Below are 23,270 nucleotides of genomic sequence, written 5' to 3'. Positions count from 1 at the left end.
GAGTCGGGTTCAGTATCATGCAGTGGAAATATGGCATAAGACCCAACTCTGGACAAATACATTGTTATTTCTAATCATAAAACAATGGGCATCATGCAAGAACATTGTTGTATTCTCATCCTCGTGCCATTTAGTCCAATTTAGCTAAACAGCATAAACTTAAGACTCTGCTACCTGTTCTGTTGAACCCCAGCAAATTTAAACTTAATTTTCACAGCGGTCAATACTGTCAATCAGAAGAGGGAACAGAAGGATGGGACACATTAGATGCCAGAAAGTCTTGCTTGATCAAAGTGGTCCAGGACTAAAATAAGATGGTCAAGAGGATGTGACATTTTTAGAGATGGGCAAGAGATTCCATAGAGGATGTTCTCCTGGACAGTGACCTGTTTAAAGACCTTGACATTTGTCTTTGTATCCTCAACTGCTTCTTCCCTATCTCTACTCCTCCTCTTCCTCTCCTCCTTCTCTCCTCTCCTCCTCTTCCTCTCCTCGTCCTCCTCTCCTCGTCCTCCTCCTCTCCTCGTCCTCCTCCTACCCTCTCCTCCTCCTCTCCTCCTCCTGCTTTCATTCCTGCCCCTTTGTCCATTTTATCCCCCCTTTCCTTTTCACTCTGTTCTTTTGCGAGCTCTCTCTTTCCATTCGGTTGTTCCCCCCATCTCCTCTCTCTGTTATGAAATTGAAAGATGGATCGTGTTGTTGGCATACAGCGCTGTGCGTGTGATGAATGAGAGCTGTCCACCCAGAGAGAGGGTACAGTAGTCTATACAGCAGAGTATAGATTGGCGTTTTCATATGGAGTGTGGGGGGGGGGGATATCGAGCTTAAGGAAGGAAGGATACATGTTGACAGAGGGAAGGTGGGATGTCCATGGACAGGATAAAAGAGACAAACTGTACATCTGTGTATCGTCTCTGGACAATAATGCTCCCAGTAAATGTAAAAATACCTGGAGTGCCCCTACGCCGTGAATGGTGACATTTTAAAACATTCATGAGAGCCGATTGGAAATTGTTTTTTTTCAGGGTATTTTGTTTGCAAAATCAGTCGTGATGGAATTATAAGCTAGCCAGTGGGGTCACGCTCACGTACACATACATGCACTAAAATGTACGCACAGCCGTCCCGGCTTCGTAAACAAAGCACAGAAATACTCTGACAACACACATATAGCAAGAGTGACGCTATTCTTTGCTCAGACTTTCCTCCACTAAATCTTTACATAGCTAATAGTCGTTAGCTGCTACATTAATGCTTTTGGATTCCATGTATGTATGTATGTATGTATGTATATATATATATATATATATATATATATATATATATATATATATACATATCATACATACATACATACATACATACATACATACATACATACATACATACATACATACATTCAATTCAATTCAATTCATCCATCCATCCATCCATTATCACCCGCTTATCCGGGGTCGGGTCGCGGTGGCAGCAGGTTCAGCAGGCCGACCCAGGCTTCCCTCTCACCCGCAACACTTTCCAGCTCATTCTGGGGGATCCCGAGGCGTTCCAAGGCCAGCCGGGAGATATAATCCCTCCAGCGTGTCCTCGGTCTTCCCCGGGGCCTCCTACCAGTTGGACGTGCCCGGAAAACCTCTAATGGGAGGCGTCCAGGAGTCATCCTGACTAGATGCCCGAACCACCTCAGCTGACTCCTTTCGACACGAAGGAGCAGCGACTCGACTCCAAGCTCCCCCCTGATGTCCGAGCTCCTTACCCTATCTCTAAGGCTGAGCCCAGCCACCCTACGGAGGAAGCTCATTTCGGCCGCTTGTATCCGAGATCTCGTTCTTTCGGTCACGACCCAGAGTTCGTGACCATAGGTGAGGGTTGGAACGTAGACCGACCAGTAAATGGAGAGCTTTGCCTTCCGGCTCAGCTCCCTCTTCACCAAGACGGACCGGTACAGCGCCTGTTTTACTGCTGCAGCCGCACCGATCCGCCTGTCGATCTCCCGCTCCACCTTACCCTCACTCGTGAACAAGACCCCGAGATACTTGAGCTCCTTCGCTTGGGGTAGGCAGTTTGCCCCCACCTGGAGGGAGCAATCCGCCGGTTTCCGGCAGAGCACCATGGCCTCAGATTTGGAGGTGCTAACTCTCATCCCTGCCGCTTCGCACTCGGCTGCAAAACGCCCCAGTGAATGCTGGAGGTCACGGTCCGAGGAGGCAAACAGGACCACATCATCCGCGAACAGCAGAGAGGCGATCCCGAGACTCCTGAACCGGATCCTCTCCGCCCCCTGGCTGCGCCTAAATATCCTGTCCATGACGGTCACGAACAGGACTGGTGATAAAGGGCAGCCCTGGCGGAGGCCAACACCCACCGGGAACGTGTCTGACTTACTACCGAGGAGACGAACACAGCTCCTACTGCAGGCGTACAGAGACCGGATGGCCCGTGCCAACGTGCACCCCATACTCCCGCAGCACCCCCCACAAAAACCCCCGAGGGAAGCCTTCTCCAGGTCTACAAAGCACATGTAAACTGGTTGGGCAAACTCCTATGACCCCTCCAGTAATCTTGCGAGGGTAAAGAGCTGGTCCACTGTTTCACGACCGGGACGGAATCCGGGACGAAATCTCTGGCGGTAATTCAGGATTCATAGAACCGTAGTTACATACGTAACTTTCTATATATATGTATGTGTGTGTGTGTATATATCTCATTATTAGACTCGATTGGTTTCTGTCAGAGTACAGAAACCCACTCACTGCTTTGGCCACACCCTCAACCTTGTTCTTACATGTAGCATTGACATTGAGCATTTGGAGGTCTTCCCACAGAACCCTCTTCTGTCAGACCATTACCTCATACGTTTTGAGTTTATACTCCCGGAGTGTACACTGTTAGTCAAAAGTTTCTACACCAGATGTCTAACTGACAGTGCTGTAGCTACATTTAAAGAAGCGATTCCTTCTGCATTTGATTCAATACCACGTCTCAATGTGATGGAGGACTTCTGTGCTAACTTTAGTCCATCCCAGATTGTCGATAGTGCTACAGGCTTACTGAGAATGACACTAGACTCGATAGCCCCACTGAAGAAAAAGACAGTGAGGCAAAGGAGGTTTGCTCCCTGGTATAACCCTCAGATCCGCAAACTAAAGCAAACTTCACGAAAGCTCGAAAGCATATGGCGTTCCACCAATCTGGAAGAATCACGCTTAGTTTGGCGAGATAGTCTTAAAACATATAAAAAGGCTCTCCGTAATGCCAGAGCAGCCTATTACTCATCAGTAATAGAGAAACATAAGAACAACCCCAGGTTTCTCTTTAGCACTGTAGCCAGGCTGACAGAGAGTCACAGCTCTGTGGAGCCGTGTATTCCAATAGACCTCAGTAGTAATGACTTCATGAATTTCTTTAATAAAAAGATTTTAACTATTAGAGGAAAGATTGATGATCTCTTGCCCTCATCTGACAGACGGGATCTCGACCTGTGTAGAAGAGGTTTAATGGCAATAGAATATAGCTGTCCAGAGATAGGACATCCCTGTCTGATGCCTCTCTGGAACAGAATTGGACAGCTCAGCGCACCCCCCACCTTCACCAGACAAGAAGCTTCCTTGTACATCAAACCTAACAGTGACACAAACCCTTCACCAAAACCAAATGCCCTTAAAGTGGAAAAAAGAAAACCATGATCGACCCGATCAAACAACCTTTTCTTGATCTAATGATATAACACCAACATCAATATTATACAGTTTACAAAGATCCAAAAAGTCTCTCATGAGAAAAATGTTGTCGATGATGGACCTGGTCTCTGTGGATTATATTCTCTAGAAAGTTCTTAAGCCGGCTAGCGAGCACCTTGGAAAGAAGTTTATAGTCTGTGCATAACAACGCCACCGGTCTCCAGTTTTTCAGAAGGGACAAATCCCCTTTGACAGCACTTCCAGAAGTGCTTATAGAAGTCTGCAGGCAGCCCGTCCAGTCCAGGAGCTCTCCCAGCAGCCATCTGCTCCAAGGAGATGCTGGCGTCCAGGACAGCTCTGTCCTCAGGGCCCAGCTGAGGAAGGTCCTGAAGCAGCTCGTCAACACTCTCTCTGTGGTTGTCCTCCTTCCTGAAGAAACTGTAGAAACTTACGGCATGTTGTCTCATTTCAACCGGGTAAGTCGTCATCTCACCATCAGGGAGGCGGAGAGACACCATCTGTTTGGTCCGAGAGACGGACTTCTCCAGATTGAAGAAAATTAGAAGTTGGAGCATCCATGTCCCTAACACTGGTGAACCTTGACCTGACCAAAGCTCCCTTAGCTCGTTCTCGTAAAAAAGAACCTAGTTGTTGCTTCTTCTGCTGAAGCCTGTGAGTGTCTGTCCTGGTGTGAGTGAATAGACTGTGCTCCAAATCCCTGATCTCATTCCCTAGATCCTCAATGAGCCTTTTGACTTGTATACTGTGACTTGTATCCTGTTGAACAAAGACATGTACGTGTGCCTTTCCTACATCCCACCACTGCCTCAGGGACTCAAAATCGCTCTTCTTTCCTCCAGATCTCCCAGAAAGCCTCAAACTTCTGACAGAAATCACTGTCCTTAAGCACCTGAACATTAAAGTGCCAGTGAGAGCTACCCTTGGTGGTTGGTGAGGTGAAAAGATGTCCGTTCTGTGTGAGCCCTGGTTTGGAGCATAGATGTTAAAAAAAACAAGTGTAATGCTTTGTATGGAGGCTCTGATGACCACCAGAGCCCTGCCTGTCACTATCTCTGTGGAGGAGATGATGTTAACATCCAGCCCAGGTGAGAACAGAACGGCTACACCTGCAGACAGGTTGGTCCCATAAGACAGGACATACTGGCCTCTCCACCACAAACCCCAGTCTATCTGGGTTTTGTGTGACCGCTCTCTTCTCTCGGTCCCTCCCACCATTAATGTTTAAAGACCCAACCCTCACCTTATGCATTTAAATATGAAAAAGAACAGTGATGTAGACAGCCAACAGTAACATAAACGATTAACAGACTCACTTAAAGATTGTCATCCTTTTGGAACCTTTATCCCTCTTCATCAGCTTCCTGAGACTTGTCACGTTTTTTTTAAGACGGAAACGCTTCTTCTCATCTAACGTCATCAACTTCTTTCTGGAAAACACTTTTCATAAACTTTTCTGCATCTGAAAAAAACTCTAAAACCGTTACAGATTTGCCAAACGTTTCATCCAGGAAGTCATTCATTTCCTCCAGCTTGTACAGATCTCCACTGTAAGCCTGAGACTCGGTGACAGAGACACAGTCAGAGTCCGTCTCATACTCCATCTCCTCCTCAACAACACAAGCCTCCCCTCTCACCTCTGGACCAGCAGCCTGACTTTGGTCAGTCTCCCCGCTGAGCCCTTCCTCGGCCACGGTGGGCGGGTCCTCGGCCGGCTCGCCACTCTGCGGAGCCCCGGTGCTACTTCGCTCCTCCGCCGGTGTGTCCCCCGGCTCGGGGTGCCCTTCGGCCGGCCTGTGAGGACAAGCGTCCCGCTTGTGCCCCGTCCCCCCCCTCACTTAAAGTACTTGATGCTACCTGTAGTAGCGTACACCATGTAGTGCCCGTCCCCGTGTTTCACCCTGAAGGAGATATCTAGTGTGTGACACGGACTATTAAGGAACATTAACACTTGTCTCCTGAAGGACTGGACATGTTTAAGTTTATCACTCTTACAACCCAGCCCGACAGTTCTGAAGCTGCTCGCTAGCTTCCCGAAGCACTGCAGCTCTCGGTCCAACACCTGGTCGGGGATGAACGGGGAAACCCCGGACACGGTGACCCGGGTGGTGGGCACTGCCAGTGGGGACACCTGCAGATAAACGCCGTTCAGCGTGACACCACTTATTATTAACGCGGACACAAACCGCTCCTCTTTTAGAAACACCAGCACACCTCGGTTCATCCTGGAGGCGTAGGACAGGTTAACGTGTCCCACACGGTCTCCCACAGCCAGGAGAACCTCCTCTACCAGAACACCCGGGTCGGGCTGAATCCGAACTCCATACCTCAAAGACAGGGACGCCATCCCGGACAAGAAACACGGTTTTCTCTCCACAAAAAACCCCAATAAACACACAAAAAAAAACACAACAAACAGACAAAATGCAACTACTCAAACACACAGTGAACTATAGAAGAGAAAAATTATGAAAAGTTTGAGAAAAATCACCAAACATTTAGTCTTACCACGCTCTCACCACCACCAGCTTCCTCCAGAGAGACAGAGAGACAGAGAGAGAGAGAAAGAGAGAGAGAGAGAGATCCCTCTCCTTTATTCCACCCTACTTGCTTCCTTCCTTCTTTCCTCTCTCCTCCTCCTGCCCTAATCACCCTGTCCATGTTTATGTGACGTGTTTACTGCTCTAACGAAAGGCTCATTATGGCCAACTAATGCTTTGTCAATAGCTCTTGGTTCATTTGGATCTGGGCCTGTCTTTTTAACAGAGATGTTTGTGCGCAGCTTGACTGTGGGAAAAGCACGTACACGCATATCATCAATTTCAAGGGTGTGAATCTGACTGGTGACCTTTTGGCCCATGTCCCCAAAATTATTCCGCCGATTCATCCTGCCCTCCCACACAGTCACCTTGATTTAATGATTAGCAGTTTATTTGAAACTATTGTCGAGTTGATTTCCTATCAGAGGAACACAACACAGAACTGACTGGCTGATGTTCTGTGTATATATATATATATTATTGTTTTCTTCGTATTGAAATTGAAAATTAAAAGACCATTGCAACGTCTTGGCACTTTTGAACTTGTCGGTCTTTGTTTTTTTAATTTTATTTACCAGGTTTAAGAATTGCAAAGTTTTTAGATTTTACAAAATACAATTTAATTGATCCCAAAGTAAATGAAGTGTTATAAATCGGCTGTTTTTCCAAAATAGAATTATTTGAATAGTGATGCTGTCACGATAAATAAAACACAGAGGCCTTTTTTTGCATTTGTCTCTTTTGCTGTAGTTTGAAGTAGAATCCCACCACTGCTTCGGTAACTGACAGCTGAAAGCTACGGTTACACCTTCCAGCTTCTTGTTCGCTGAACAGCGTACTCTCACGGAACTCTGCATTGACTATTTTGGCATAGAGCTGTTTAATCGCAGGCTTAATCTTTTTAGGTCCACCTTGTGTCACGACCATTCCGACATGTATTTCTCACCGTCCCTAGTAGAAAAAGGCTAAAGAAAAAGCATAACTCTGACTGGAATTGATTTCTGTTGGTGGTCTTGATTATTTGTACTAATCACTAGCTGGAGGTCAAAGTTCATCCAACCCTACATGACTGCTGATATTTATAGTCCACTGTTTGTATATCGATGAATGTAACAAAAACATGATTGATTTAGTTTCCCACCCTTGCTGGCGTTTTTCCACGTCACGTTGATCGCCAGCTGAGGGTCAAAGTTCACCGCCCTATCACAGAGTAACAGCACATTGACCGCACACCCGCTCTGCATGTTTGACTCTTTGTCTCTTCGCCGAGCGCCACAACAATAGCACGGGTGTCCAATCTTCTGCAGTCTATGTCCCCAATAATGATGTAGCACAAGGATGCTAACGCAGTTAGCTATTCACCTTTCGCTGCTGGTATATAATGTAGCAGTCTTGCCCAGCTATATCTTTCATAGCCTTATCTGTGTGTGCGTATGCGTGTGTGTGTCTGGGTGTCTTCGGGGAGGGGTGGGTATAAATACTCATAGCAAATGAGTGCGTGCGTGCGTGCGTGCGTGCGTGCGTGCGTGCGTGCGTGCGTGCGTGCGTGTGTGTTGAGGGATAGGGCATATTTTCAGGAGCCTTAATGGTCAGCCTGTCCCCACAGAGACTGGCTCAAATGTCATGTCAGCTATGAAGCGACCTCCATCCTGCTTGCTGTCTGCATGTCTCAGCTGCAGTGGGCGGGCCTGTCAGGGTAAATGTTTTAATGCTTCAGAGTGATGAGACTGCAAATTAGCCATATAGCTAACTCTGGTGCATTCACATTGCTGTTGGTGTTAAATATGGACCTTTACAGGGAGTTTAACACAAGTGTAGATTGAATGTCCTATTTCAGCCCAAACACTAACAACCAATCAATGCGAAGTGTTAAGCGTGGTTGTTAGTGTTTGGGAACGATGAAGCCTCAATGACCACCAACGTTAATCACGGAGTTCCACAAGGTTCTATGCTTGGACCAATTTTATTTACCTTATATATGCTTCCTTTGAGCAACATTATCAGGAAACACTCCATAAACTTTCATTGCTATGCAGATGATACTCAATTATATCTATCGATCAAACCAGAGACCAACCAGCTCGCTAAAATTCAAGAATGTCTTAAAGACATAAAAACATGGATGACTTGCAACTTCTGGTGATGTGGTTTCTGTAGATGGCATTGCCCTGGCATCCAACACCACTGTAAAGAATCTCTGCGTTATCTTTGACCGGGACTTGTCCTTTAACTCCCACGTTAAGCAAATCTCAAGGACTGCATTTTTTTTCAGCAACCAAACATTTAAAAAAATCAGGCACATCTTGTCCCAAAAAGATGCAGTAAAGCTGGTTCACGCGTTTGTTACTTCCAGACTAGATTACTGCAACTCCTTATTATCAGGCTGCTCTAATACGTCTCTTAAGTCCCTCCAATTAATCCAGAATGCTGCAGCTCGTGTAATCACACAAACTAAGAAAAGAGATCACATTACTCCTGTATTAGCTGCTCTGCACTGGCTCCCTGTAAAATCAAGAATCACATTTAAAATTCTTCTCCTCACCTACAAAGCCTTGATTGGTGATGCACCATCATATCTTAAGGAGCTTGTAGTACCATATTGCCCCACTAGAGAGCTGCGCTCACTAAATGCGGGGCTACTTGTGGTTCCTAGAGTCCTAAAAAGTAGGATGGGAGCCAGAGCCTTCAGTTATCAAGCTCCTCTTTTATGGAACCAGCTTCCACTTTCAGTCCGGGAGGCAGACACAGTCACCTCATTTAAAAATAGACTTAAGACCTTCCTGCTTGATAGTGCTTATAGTTAGATATGCTATAGTTAGATATGCTGCTATAGGCTTATAGGCTGCTGGGGGATGTTTTAGGATACACTGAGCACCTATCTCCTCTTCTCTCTCTCCTTATGGATGAATTTACATCTCTTCATTGAACCTTACTAACTCTGCTTCCTCCCCGGAGTCTTTGTGACTTCACGTCTCATAGGGTCCATTGGACCTGGCGGTGTCTGATGCCTGGTGAGGCGGCCTCCCGCGTTGGCCCTGCTGATGCGCCCCACCCCCCCTCCTCTCTACCTCCTTCTGTTTCATGGATTGGAGTTCCATTCATACATTGTCATATTCATGTAATGTGTTTATGTAACTTTGTAATGCTGTTCATTCTGTACACATGACATCTATTGCATCTGTCCATCCGGGGAGAGGGATCCTCCTCTGTTGCTCTCCTGAAGGTTTCTTCCCTTTTTTCCCTGTGAAAGGTTATATTTGGGGACTTTTTCCTGATCCGATGTGAGGTCCTGGGACAGGGATGTCGTATGTGTACAGATTGTAAAGCCCTCTGAGGCAAATTTGTAATTTGTGATATTGGGCTATACAAAATAAACTGAATTGAATTGAATTGAATGTGACCAGCCCGAAGCAGCTGTAATACTAGGATTAACACGTTTAATTTGCCATGAATCTTTCACAATTAAAGTTCCTGTTATATTGTTACCTGGGTTTTCCCTACACTCTTCCCTTTGCTCTACCAATGTTTGCCAGACCTCGGTACGTGGATCCAACATTATGCAACGATAACTGATTAAATCACATAAAATGTGCTGTAGCTTTGTTGGAGGTTTGCCTTTCAGATAACCCCCCACCCCCGACTCTATTCTTCTTCACTCTGATACCACCACTTCTGCCGTTTGCAGGCAAGGCGCTGACCTTCTTGCTGCTGCAGCCCCCGAGTCCCAAGCTGCCTCCCCACAGCACCATCCGCCGCACCGCCATCGATCTGATTGGCCGAGGCTTCACCGTGTGGGAGCCGTACATGGACGTGTCGGCGGTGCTCATGGGGCTGCTGGAGCTCTGTGCTGACGCCGAGAAGCAGCTGACCAAGTGAGTCCACGGTCACACAAACTCGAAAAGTTGCTGTTATTGATCAATCACAAAACACCCATCTATTTTTACATTCTGAAATAAACAGATAAGCACTGTACCTGAATATATGTTTATGAAGGAAATACGAGGAAATCTAAATATGAATCGAAAGGAAGTGGACTTTGAGCTCCACAAGTCCCATTTTATTTCAAAGACGTCTCTACAAATCTAACATCCAAACAATCTTTAACAACAAATAGCTCGACAGACATTTTTTTATTTTTGGGTTTGCACAAAACAAGCTCCAAAGTTGATTATGTTTTATTTGTAACAATTTTATTTCAAAGGAAGAGCAATTTGGTAACTTCCTGTTTCAACACATAAACAGCAAGCGACGTTTCAACTCGAGTGGACTTTCTCTCAAAAGACTCGACAACGGTATGTTTAGACCAGACACTGTATATGAGAAGGTTTGACATTGAATTGAGGAATTAAACAACACGGCATTCGCGAGGACAGCTATGTGTTCTCTCGCTATTCTCAACAGCTGCCGTAACTACGACAACAACAGACGCATCGGCCGAAAGTCGCCAGTTAACAGGGCCGCCTGTTAAACCGTAGACTACTGTAACCCCCTCCTGGTTGGTCTACCTGCTAAGGCCATCCGACCTCTGCAGCTCATCCAGAATGCAGCAGCTCGACTGGTCTTCAACCTCCCTAAATTCACCCATACTACTCCGCTCCTCCGCTCCCTTCACTGGTTACCAGTGGCTGCCCACATCCGGTTCAAAACATTGGTTCTTGCGCACCGTGCTGCGAACAGATTCCGTCTACATCCAAGATATGGTCAAACCTTACACCCCAGCCCGTACCAATCGACTTGTGACTCCGTCACTGCGAGCTAATCACTAGACAAAATCAAGACTGTTTGCTGTCCTAGCTCCTCAGTGGTGGAATGAGCTCCCCACTGACATCAGGCCAGTAGAAAGTCTCTACATCCTCTGCCGGAAACTAAAAACACATATTTTCCGACTACCTTGAATAAAAACAGATTAGGACTTCAGTGGCACTTGAATGGCACTTACTTATGGTATTTTTGTAGTTTGGGCTTTCTTGATTCTTATTGTTCTGAGTTTGTACTCATGGTTGAATGCACTTATTGTAAGTCGCTTTGGATAAAAGCGTCAGCTAAATGACATGTAATGTATGGAAAATCGAGAAATAAATGCTCATTTTAATTGTACACTGTGGCATTACTAGTACTTATAGTAGGAGTAGTTGTAGTAGTAGTACTGCAGTAACATCAGCTGAAAACTGTCACGCTGTGCATTTTCTACCTGGGCCTTCTGTTACTACAGCTGAACAAACTAATAACCTCATTATGACGCCACAGCTACAGGTTATTATTTGTTTTGTCTAAACACCTCATATTCACATAACATTGCAACATTTGACAAGTGAAATAAAATGTTACATGAAGCGCAACACCTAAAAAGAGGGCAGATACATAAATGCGCGCATGATGGGATGCTGCGTCAATAACGGACAATGCATGTAGTCCACATCAACGTAATTAACACAATGACAACAACAAATTCACAAGAACCAGGCACATTTATAATGTTCGCCTGCGAGAACGAGTGTGCCTTTGACATGCGGGGATAAATACATGTTTTTATGTTCTGCCTTTTGAGAGATTGCCCTTTTGTCGCCCGGCGGTAAACCAGTGTTTTGGATGATCAGTTTGCGCACGCCGCGTCTTACGGAGACAGGTACCGCAGATGCCGACTCAGGAGCACAGCGGGATGTTTGCAAAACAATGATCCAGAAAAGAAAATTTGCATCGATGTGTTTTGATCTGTGTATTTATTTGGCTTGAAATGCAGGTTGTTATTAGACAATGGTGTGTTTCATTTAACAATCAGAAACAATTAAGTAATGAACACATAAATATCAATGACTTACATGTCTGTGAGCTGCTGTCAATCAGCCAGTGAATTGGTCAGTAATACAGTAGTTTATTTAATTTAGTTAGTCAACTAGCCGTGGGTCAGTATTCCAGTCAGTCAATGACTGAGGAAACCTGTCAGCCGCTGAACCTTTTAAGAGTAAAACAGTCAGTCGATAAGCGGGTCCCAGTTTCTTCATCGTCATGGGCAATCAAAAAGATACACAAACTAGCAGATATCTTGAATGAGAATGGTTTGAGGGCTTTTGATGACATGCGTACTACCTATGACATACCTGGCTCATACTTTTTTCTGTACCTACCACTAAGCACTTAAAGCATATGGGGTACCATGGAATGATCTTTTGGGATCACATCACTTGCACTCTGTTTTGAATACACAAGGCCAAACCAAGGGATTGGTATCAAAACTGTACTCATTTCTTTCTGTATCTTCTTACAAACCTTACATATTGAACAGGACTGGGCCAAAGACCTCGAACACATGACAGAGAATATGATGCTGGACTGAGATTCTATTTGGAAAGTTATAACTGAAACCTCTAAAACCCCCAACCATCAGCAGATGGTTTTTACATCGGACCTATTATACACCGAGGAAAAGCCTGACCCACCAATAGAAACTCCTGTCTCATTCAGCAGCGTATCCACTACGAGAGCAAGGGGGGGTTTTGGGGAGCAAAGTTGGGTTTTTTAGAGGAAAGATTTTTGATTTGCAGCCAAAAATTCTAGTTTCATAAGCAAAACTAACACGTACGTTATTCTTAGTTTATATATTTTTACTTACAAACGAGAAATTTGCTCTCAAAACAAGTTTTGTTTGTTTGCGTAATCAAGACGCAAATCTACCTTTCATGCACATGTTTTGGTTTTGTAAAGATGTAACACTTTATTGTAAAATGGTTTCTTTCCTTTTGATAAAGATCTTGAACTATGTAATTCCATGCACTCCTGCTGTGCTGCTTCTAAATGATTTTTCCACACTGGAATTATCACAAATCCAAAATGGCATCTTATTAACCAGCCTGACAGCCGGGAAAAAAATGCTAGCAATGCGCTGGAATCCCCCACATACTCTCAGGAAACCCCAGTGGTTAGCAAGCTATCTTGGTGTTGTGAACATGGAGAACTTGCAATAGCTAGAATACATGGTGCTAAAGATCCTGGTCATTTCAATTCAATAATACAATACAATACATGTCATTTAGCTGACGCTTTTATCCAAAGCGACTTACAATCATGTTACATTCATACACTGTAGACACAGCTACAGGGAACAATTCAGGGTTAAGTGTCTTGCTCAAGGACACATCGACTAGGGCGGGTGATTGAACCGCCAACCCCCTGATTGAAAGACGGACCTGCTAACCACTGACCCACAGTCGCCCCAAATTCAGTTTATTTTGTACAGCCCAAAATCACAAATTTCAGAGGGCTTTACAATCTGTACACATACGACATCCCTGTCCCAGGACCTCACATCGGATCAGGAAAAACTCCCCAAAGAAATTGAAAAAACCCTTTCACGGGGGGCGGGTTGCATCAGCAGGGCCATGGCAGGAGACAGGGCCACAGAGGCCAGCCCACCAGGCAGGAGGCATCGTGAAAGAGGCCTTTGAGGCAGGAGGCAGGGCCATTGGGAAGGAGGCCAGGTCTAGGCCAGAGGCTGAATGCAGGAAGCAGGGGCAAGGACCCAGGACCCAGGACCAGCTTCAGACACAGCCAGGTCCAATGGACCCTATGAGGCGAGAAGTAGAGTTAGTAATGTGCAATGGAGAGATGTAAATTCATCCATAAAGAGAGAGAGAAGAGGAGAGAGGAGCTCAGTGTATCCTAAAACATCCCCCAGCAGACTATAAGCCTATAGCAGCATATAGCAGCATATCTAGGGGCTGGACCAGGGCAAACCTGATTCAGCCCTAACTATAAGCGCTATTAAAGAGGAAAGTCTTAAGTCTACTCTTAAATGTGGTGACTGTTCCTGCCCCCCGGACTGAAAGTGGAAGCTGGTTCCATAAAAGAGGAGCTTAATAATCCTACTTTTTAGGACTCTAGGAACCACAAGTAGCCCCGCATTTAGTGAGCACAGCTCTCTAGTGGGGCAATATTGTACTACAAGCTCCTTAAGATATTATGGTGCTTCACCAATCAAGGCTTCCAGTCCTCGGCTTTAGGCAAAACCCAATATATATATATTAATATGTATGTAGGTATTGGCATGTTTACCCATATTTTATATTTATGTATTTGATTTAATGTTTAATTTTGTATGATTTAGTTGCCTTTTCATATCTATAAAAGAAAAAAGAAAATGTGATCACAAAAAAAGAAAATGAAATATTAGTGTTTATTAGCACTTCCAATTAATAAAGGAATATACCTTTATGTCACTAGTCTAAGTTGTTAATAATGGGCGTTTTACCCTAAACAACGACAAGAAGCAGCAACAAGCCAACACCAATGAACATGGTTTGGGAAACCTGGTCAACACGTGTTGTCTAATTTTCAGCAAGAAATGGAGGTCGGATTTCAGTTTGTCAAACGTTAGCCTTAAGGGCTAGAATGATTTACGATGCTTAACAACACTGTCGGCTGCACCAACTTGGCTTACTCATTGGCTTTTGTATTCCTATTCGAAAAGTTATTGATACCATCATCCAGATTTTAAACCAGGCGTCAACCTCTGGTTCTACCGAGTGAAGACAATGCGGAAGTGTCTTAAAACCTGCATTCTCTCTCCTGAGCAGCAGGGGGCGACTCCTCCAGTTACTAAAATAAGTCTGATTGTATAACACTCTATGAAGGGGTGGCCGTTGACCTAAATTAATCGGTTGAGTGGACCCACATCATACGTACATATGCCGTATAAATAAAACACTCAAGTCTGTATACTCGCATACTAAGTTAGTTCCCACTCGTCTGCAACTCATTGTGCAGATCAGTCAGTCAACAGCCGGTCAGTCACACACACACACACACAGTCTCGGCTTCCTGCAGCAGTGACTCTCATCACGTGATCGAAGCTATTCACTCCTCCCTAACACAAAAAAAAAATCAATACTTTCAATCGTATGTGTGTGACTCTATATTGACTTGCTAATAATCTGGATTATTTCATTACATGTTCTGAGCATCGGCCATTAACCCCAATGGTACAATTAGACCATGACTGTGGCTCAGTGGTGAGCATGGTCGTCCTTCAATCAGAGGATCTGCGGTTCGATCCCCGATTCCGCTAGCCCATGGCCAAGACATTTACCCCCAAAATTGCTCCCGTAGCTGTGCCTACGGTGTGTAAATGTGTGTGAATGTTAGTTAGTCCTTATGGGCAGGTGGAACCTTAGCCCCTCCCATCAGGGTATGAATGGATGTGAATGGGTGAATGATGTCATGTAGTGTTAAAGCACTTTGAGTGGTCGGAAGACTAGAAAAGCGCTATACAAGTACAGGTCCATTTATCATCTACAATTAGCTGCCGGCCCTCCCGCTGCCCTATATCAATACCGTGACTGCTCCCAATTACAGCCGGCCCTCGAAATGAAATTAAACATTTCAATATCGCTGATATATTGCCAATATATTACCAGTATTAATTACAGGCGCTGTGGCTGTGATCCGTAATCAGAGGAGATGAATTGGGCCATCACTCCCTCCCTCTCTCCCCAGAGGCATTTCTTAACAAGGTGGCCTTGCTCACCCGCAACCCCCCTCCCCCCCCCCCCTCTCTCATACATACACACACACACACACACACACACACACACACACACACACACACGCACACACGCACACACGCACACTCAGAGGGGAGTGTGTGGCCAGCTGTTAATTCCTGTTGCATTGTGGGAGTCCATTATGCCGTCGTCTGGTGAATGGCTCCCATTGACTCGGCCCTGACATTATAAGCTGCCCGTTAATCTCTTCACTCCATACATTAGTAAGGCTCGATCTTTTTGCCGCTCTCCGTTTAATCTCATTTTCTTCCTCTCTCCGTGCAATTGTACATTTAAATGTGTCTCCCCCTCTTTACATCATCATAGAATCTCTCCTGAAAGGATAAGCTCATGATATTCTATAGTTCTTTTTTTCTTTCTGTCAACAAATCCCATGAAAGGACCAAAACCAACAGTGAATATTTCTACTTATTATAATAGTAAGTATTGTGTGTGTACCGGAGCCTGATTTATCTCCTTTCTCTGTGCCGTAAAGCTCCTAAACTAATAAAAAACAGTAATGATGTTCTTTAACATGAACACACTATTTTCTGATTGAAAATGTTTATTTTGAGGCAACTAAGCTCAACTCAATCCTACAACACTGTCCTGCTGCCCCAAAAACTTACCAGAGCACCAAATTTGTATTAATCCGCTGCTGAAAATAATCCCCAAACAAATACACTATTTATCAGAGTTCTAAACTTGAACTTTAATTTGAACACCAGCTATTCTGTGATCCGTAACTACGCCTGGACTTTAGCCGTTTCAGTAGGAGTGACTTCCCAAACCAAAGATTATTCAAAAAAATTTGCAAAATCAGGTTGCGCAAGGAGTGAAATTTTCAGTTGGTAGTTTAGTATGAACCAATGGGAATATATTAATATACATTATTTTTAATGAATCCCCCCCCCCCCCTCTCTCTCCCTCTCTCTTTCATTCCACAGTGTTACCATGGGTTTGCCTCTCAACCCGCCAGCTGACTCCGCTCGCTCGGCCCGCCATGCCCTCTCTCTCATCGCCACTGCTCGACCACCGGCCTTCATCACCACCATTGCAAGAGAGGTGAGACTGAACTGTTCAGACGACCGAACAGCAGCTTCAAAAATGTCTTCAGCTGACGTTTACGTGTTGCTCTAACTCAGTGGTTCTCAAACTTTTTCTGTCGCGCCCCACTTCGGAGGAAGAAAAATGTTCGTGCCCCACCGCCCTAACAAAATTGTAACAAAATGTTTTTTGTGACTCCTCCATATGTGCTTTTTCAAATAATAGAATAAAGAAAATTGCAATCACTTTCAAGTAAACCAGATTGCTCCATCAGACAAAAACAAATAAAAAGTGCAATCACTTTGTTAGAACAATGCAAATTTGGCAAATAGCTTATTGTGGCAGCAATTAACATGTTTTACACTGAACATCTTTACAAGATAATAACAATTCGGTGCAACCTGTGAAAAACTAAATAAAACAAGTTCAAATATTTGGCAATAAAGAGTTTTACACTAAATATCTTTTCAAAACAATAACGTGCAACCGGTGCAAAACAAACTTAATGCAGATATGTGTGAGCCATCAAGTTGTATCAGTATTATTTAAAATTCTACTAAGAACACTACTAAGCTACACGTGAGTCGCAAAGGATCTTGGAAGTCACGATTGCGCATGCACAAGCGAAACCTGTGAACGCCGTAACGTAAACATGTACACGTACTTTTGTAATATGTGAAGTTCTCCGCACTGCCACTCGTGCCCCACCTGTAATACCTTGGCGCCCCACTAGGGGGCGCGCCCCACAGTTTGAGAACCACTGCTCTAACCACAGTTTTTAATACAGCGTTTTTAAAACAGTTTTGTGGAAAAACATTGTATATTTCTAAGGAATTGAAAAAAAAAAAAACTCTGGTTTCTACTGTGGTATATTGTACATTTATGTTATTACGGAGCCGGGGGAGGTTGATAATATTCTGAGACTTTATAAGACTTTACTGGGAAAAGAACTCTCTGAGATTAAAGCAGTAAATTCATATACTAAATAAATAAATTGAAATGCCTTTGAGATATAAACTTACAAATGTACGTTAAAATAGCAGCTACATTTACTGACTTTATAGTCGCAGAAAATATTTTTCTTTAATCTCAGAAGTTCACTGTTTTTTCTCTAAATAACACTCCCCTCCCTCCAGCTCCGTCAGTTTTTCTTTTTTATCTGCAATGGCCATCATGGTGTCGATTTTTTTTTGTGGCAGTATTTGAACAATTTCAAACAACATACTGTACCTGGCTCAAGCATGCATCCCCAATGGAGGAGCTAAATTCGTCATTATATAGTCTCAAATGCAGTGTGTCTCCCTAATCTTCATGTCTTTCATATAGTCCTCCTCCAGTCAGTAACAGATACAGTATGTATCCATATGCCTTTTTTTGTTTTCCAGGTTCATCGGTACAACGCAGCTCAGGCGAACTCTCAGTCGCAGCAGAACGTTCACACCACCACTCTGGCCAGAGCCAAGACTGAGATACTGCGAGTGATTGACATTCTGATCGAGAAAATGCCCGGAGATGTTGTGGATCTACTGGTCGAGGTAAATGTTATTATACATCACATGGAGAGTGCATTCTCCACATTAACAGGAAAGACAAACAATTTAAAACAAACAGTTAAAAAAATAATCTAATAATAATCTAATGTAGAATGTCATCTCCTTCCCCTCCCTTCTCCTACATGTACTCATCTCCTTTTCCACCTCCTCTTCTTCAGGTGATGGATATCATCATGTACTGTATTGAAGGGTCTCTGGTGAAGAAGAAAGGACTGCAGGAGTGTTTCCCTGCTATTTGCAAGTAAGTGTTTGTGTATCTGTGTATGAATGTGTTTACAAAGCCCCACATGTTTCCTTTACAAGGTCAGTAGGGGGTGGGGGGTTGACATGTGGCTGATACAGCTCAATCTGTATATTGATATTTCTTTTCTGACTCTTCTTGGCCGATGAACACATAGCTAGGCAAACCCATTAGGTGGAATATCAATGTGGAATATAGTCCTGGTGCTGCCCGCTGTCACGTTGTGCAGGTCTGATGATTGTAACAAAACCAAATTGACATTTTCAAGAAACTAAACATAACAATGTCTAAAGTGATCACTCTTTAGCAGCAGCACTAGTTTGTCGAGATAGTTGAAAGGCTGGCAACAAGCCAGCCTTGTGCTAAGGAATCAGGACATGTGGATGTGTGAATTAAGGCCTCCTTGTTTGTGACCAGCTCTTTGCTGCACACCTGATTGCTAATCACTTGAAAACCCAACCTGATATTTTCAACATGCCAGTGTTCAATCAAATTAAATTCCAAGATAGCCCAATTCAGAGCCCAAAGTGAAGGCCTGCCCCACTGGGCCGTCTGCTTGGAATACAGTCAGAAAGGCACATCAGCCAAAAGGTTAACCCCTAAGGTGCTCAGGACAGTCAGACGCACTCTTTTCAATTCCCACATTAGAAAGGTTTGGGTTTAGGGGGTTCCAAACCGCGTTCCACCATCCGACAAGCACTTCTGTTGGCTTAAAGGGTGCCAGTAGTAAGAATTGCACCGGTAAAGCAAGGCAGTATCTGGGAACTGATGTGCAAAATTCAATTAGGCCAATTCCGTTGACTAGTTGTCTTTACTTTAGTTTGTCTACCACAATCAAAACATTTTTCGCGGGGTAAGTTTGTACATTTTCCATGCATTGTGGAATTTTGCAACCAATTCAAAATCAACTGTGTCTTTTCCTTGTGAGAATGCACAATAGGGGTTTGTATGTGAATGAAAATTTTAAGATGATGTCGGAGTAGCCCAGTGCAGTCTGTTATCCACCAGTGGCTAACAGATGTGCTGTAGTTCAGTTGTTTCTCCTGGCTTAGTTTCATGAGAACAAATGGTAACACAGCTTGATTTTTCATTCTTTGTCTTTTGAAATCCTCCTGCCTTCTTTGCTAAACTGCTAGATGATGCCCACTTAAATGGTGAAGTGTTAATGTATGTTTGTTTACCACTGTTTCAGGTTCTACATGGTTGCTTACTGTGACCGTAGTAACCGCATCGCTGTTGGAGCTCGCCAGGGTTCAGTGGCCCTGTATGATGTTCGTACTGGAAAATGCCAGGTACTTTAAAAGCTATACAACCCTCCTCACAGTAGTTCTGTTCTTTGAGTGTAACAGGGAAGAAAAGCTCAAGAAGCAAATTAGTTGCTGATTGACACCGAAGTGAAGCTTTCGCCTGCTTGCCAGTTTTATCTATTCATCCCTCCATCATCATACATCCGCCCTTTTTTACCTTTGTTCTTTTTATACATTCATCTCTGTCCATATTTTGGCTTATTATTCATTCAATTCAGTTTATTTTATAAAGCCCAAGATCACAAGTTACAATCTGTACACATACGACATCCCTGTCCCAGGACCTCACATTGGATCAGGAAAAACTTAGTGAAGAAACCTTCAGGAGCGCAACGGAGGAGGATCCCTCTCCCCAGATGGACAGAAGCAATAGATGTCATGTTTACAGATGAACAGCGTTACATTCATTCATTCATTATTTATCCGTCCATCCAACCACACATCCATCCATCCACCAATCACTGAACTGATCTACTACTTTATTAATCCATCCATTTCTCCATCATTCTATCCAGCCCCATGTGTTTTTAACCATTTATTTCCATAAATCATCAAACGTCCATCATGTGATTGATCTGTCCAACTTGTTCCTGCCTACCTTTGAATTCTTCTGTCCATCCTTTGAATTCTTCTGTCCATCCATGAGGTATTACCTTTAACGACAGGTTAGTAGAGGAAGAGCTGAGGAGAGCAGTAACAATGGATGTATAGAAAGGGAAATGAGAAGAACCACGAGAGGAGTTCTGTTTCCTCAACTTCCTTTTTTTTCTCTCAGTAATTGATTAATGAGGAAGCAATGACTCTCCTAATCACGTCTTTGTCTTTGCACACATTTATGTTTGATTGTGTGTGAGATTGCAATGTGTGTGTTTGTGTGTGCTACTTGGCTTTTGTGTTTGTGTGTATTTCTGTGCTAGCGTGTGTGTGTTGATAATTTGCACCGTATTGATTTGCAGTAACCTGAGCAGTCTAGTCTGGTGGAGGGTCTCATTTATATCTGATAACAGCACTGGCCTCTGTTCACCCAACATTTAGTGTGTGTGTGTGTGTGGGTGTGTGGGTGTTTTGTGTTTGTGTGCACAGTGCAAAGATAGGAGACGCGTTTCCTTTGAATGTTATTTGCAATAATTAACATTTAATAGAGGGTGGCATCGTGGAAACATGTGCGCATGTGTGTGTGCACAACCAAAGTTTGTTGGAAGCAACTTTTTTTGCAGATTTTGCTCCCATAAAATGTTGTCATAAGTGGCGACCAGGTATTCTTCCAACAACAGACATTATGACAGTCTGGTCCTATGACACCGGCAAACTTACTAAAGCTAGTGATATGGCTTTTTGTAAGGCATTGTCAGCTGGTCGGTCCACTGCTTTGGTCCAGATTGAAATATCTCAAAAACTACAGATGGCCATAAAAAGTTGCACAGGCATTCATGATATTCATGCGTTAAAACCCACCTGACTTCTGGGGGATTTATTCTGTACTGTCAGCAGCAGTCTATGACGGTAGAAAATTATTCCAATATAAACCAGTTTTCAATCTTCGTAACATAAACAGTCAGTGCAAAATCTGTATTAATAATGAGGCAGATTTATTGTCCAGTGAAACACTGATTCAAAGAAAGAAGGAGAAAAGCCAGAGATGGTGTTGAAGATGGGTTGAATGAAGGAAAAGAGGAGATAGAGGAGGGGAGAAAGGCGGATGGAAGTAATCAAAGAAGAATAAGAAGGAGAGTTTTTGTTCATAATCGTGTGTGTGTGAAGGTGTGTGTGTATGCGTCCAACTGTAGCTAGCTAGTCCCTGCATGACCATCTGCCACAGCTTTGATCAGCCTCTGTGAACAGCCCTTTGTCAGCTGCATTACTGTGTGTGTGTGTGTGTGTGTGTGTGTGTGTGTCCAGCTGCCTGCTCTGCCTCTTTAACAGACTTTACTGAGTCTACTAATTGAACACAAAGAAACAATCTGACTTTTTCCCCAGACCATGTACCAGTACAAATACTTAAACTTGAGTTCTTGCCAATATTGAGTACCGATATGAGTGCTTAATAATACAATTACAGTTCAAACAATGTACCTGAAGTATTGTTTTTTTTTTCATCAGATGTTTTCTCACTTTCTGGAAGACAGGCTCAACTAAATCCACAGAGCCTAGATGCTACTACTATCGCTTGTTTATTCAAAGTTTGTTAACATTAGATGTATCTTGTGTCGTAATTACACCAACTGCAATACTGCACGTCCTCGAGTCTCCAGCAATTCAACTGCCAAGTGTGAAGTAGATCTGATAAGCAGTACATACATAAAGACAGAGATTCCTTGCTTTATAGTTGGATTCCTACTGAAGCCAGCAATCTGTTTGTTGGCTTCAACTAGACCATAGTTTCAGCTAACAAATCAAGTTAGCTGCAACTGTAGTGCTATCTTTACCCAATTGTTTAGCATCGCTTACACACACTTGTTTAGCTGCTCTGTCCTAATTTCAAAACCAACACATTTGTTGGTTTCCATGAGGAGCAACCCAGCCAGTGGGGGAAAAAGCAGCCAGCTTCGAGGGGGTCCAGGGGCCGGCTCTGGTTTGCTAGCTGGTCTAACAAGGCCAGAATTAGCTACAGCAGGACACCATGTTTGTAGTAGCAGCCCCACAAAAGAAAAGCAGCATGGTGGACAAGAATATCTACAGCGTCCACGGTGAAATTGGCACTGTTGTTGGAGCTATCAATAGGAACTTCAGATGAAATATGTCATTGAGTTTGCCTTCCTGGTTGTAAACACGTCGGGAAGTATTGCAAAGGAGAATCAGGCTTCTCGAGCATTTTAGCCCCCGCAGTCTGGAAATAGCTATTTAAAAGCAGCCTGTTCCTGAATGCAACTGTAGTGCTATATCTATACCCATTTATTAGCATTGTTAGCGTTTACCTTTTGAGGCCAGCATATCTGGTTCGCCACAACTCTAGTACTATTTGCAGCCAGTTATTAGCATGGTTAGTTACCCACCAATAACCACTCTTAGCATTGTTAGCATTCCCTTATTGAAACGACTTTACTTTGGTAGCGCTCTTTGTTAACCGTGTGATACGTTACAGGGCTCGACCATTAGCTTGGTCGGGATCCCCCTGTGTGTCATTGGGGTCCTGGCATAGCCTTTGGGGAGTATGAGGCTGACTAGCGGCTACGCAGGGGATTTTAAGCTTGGGAAGCATGGGCCAGCACCTGCTTCAGCCTTGGCCCATGTGACCCATACTACATGACGCAGTTCGATGCAACAAACACATCGATAGAACGTAATCGAATATGCAATGTGCAGTTTGGGAGCTTTCCCTTATGGAACATGTCACACACAAATCTGTGA

General features: G+C 43.9%; 1 protein-coding gene across 4 annotated transcripts in view; it reads left to right on the top strand.

The window, feature by feature from the left end:
• The window catches only part of LOC117740298 (WD repeat-containing protein 7), a 105,000-nt gene that overhangs the window by 72,079 nt on the left and 9,651 nt on the right, over positions 1 to 23,270 (top strand). For all 4 annotated transcript variants that reach the window (XM_034546612.1, XM_034546613.1, XM_034546609.1 and 1 more), the window contains exons 24-28: positions 9,924 to 10,110; positions 16,722 to 16,839; positions 18,207 to 18,356; positions 18,533 to 18,615; positions 19,808 to 19,907. In XM_034546612.1, coding sequence (XP_034402503.1) covers positions 9,924 to 10,110; positions 16,722 to 16,839; positions 18,207 to 18,356; positions 18,533 to 18,615; positions 19,808 to 19,907 — 638 coding nt within the window. The remainder of the gene's footprint in view (positions 1 to 9,923; positions 10,111 to 16,721; positions 16,840 to 18,206; positions 18,357 to 18,532; positions 18,616 to 19,807; positions 19,908 to 23,270) is intronic.

This window comes from Cyclopterus lumpus, chromosome 12, assembly GCF_009769545.1.
Source record: "Cyclopterus lumpus isolate fCycLum1 chromosome 12, fCycLum1.pri, whole genome shotgun sequence".
NCBI classification, from domain to species: domain Eukaryota; kingdom Metazoa; phylum Chordata; class Actinopteri; order Perciformes; family Cyclopteridae; genus Cyclopterus; species Cyclopterus lumpus.
This window is presented reverse-complemented; position numbering and strand designations above follow the sequence as displayed.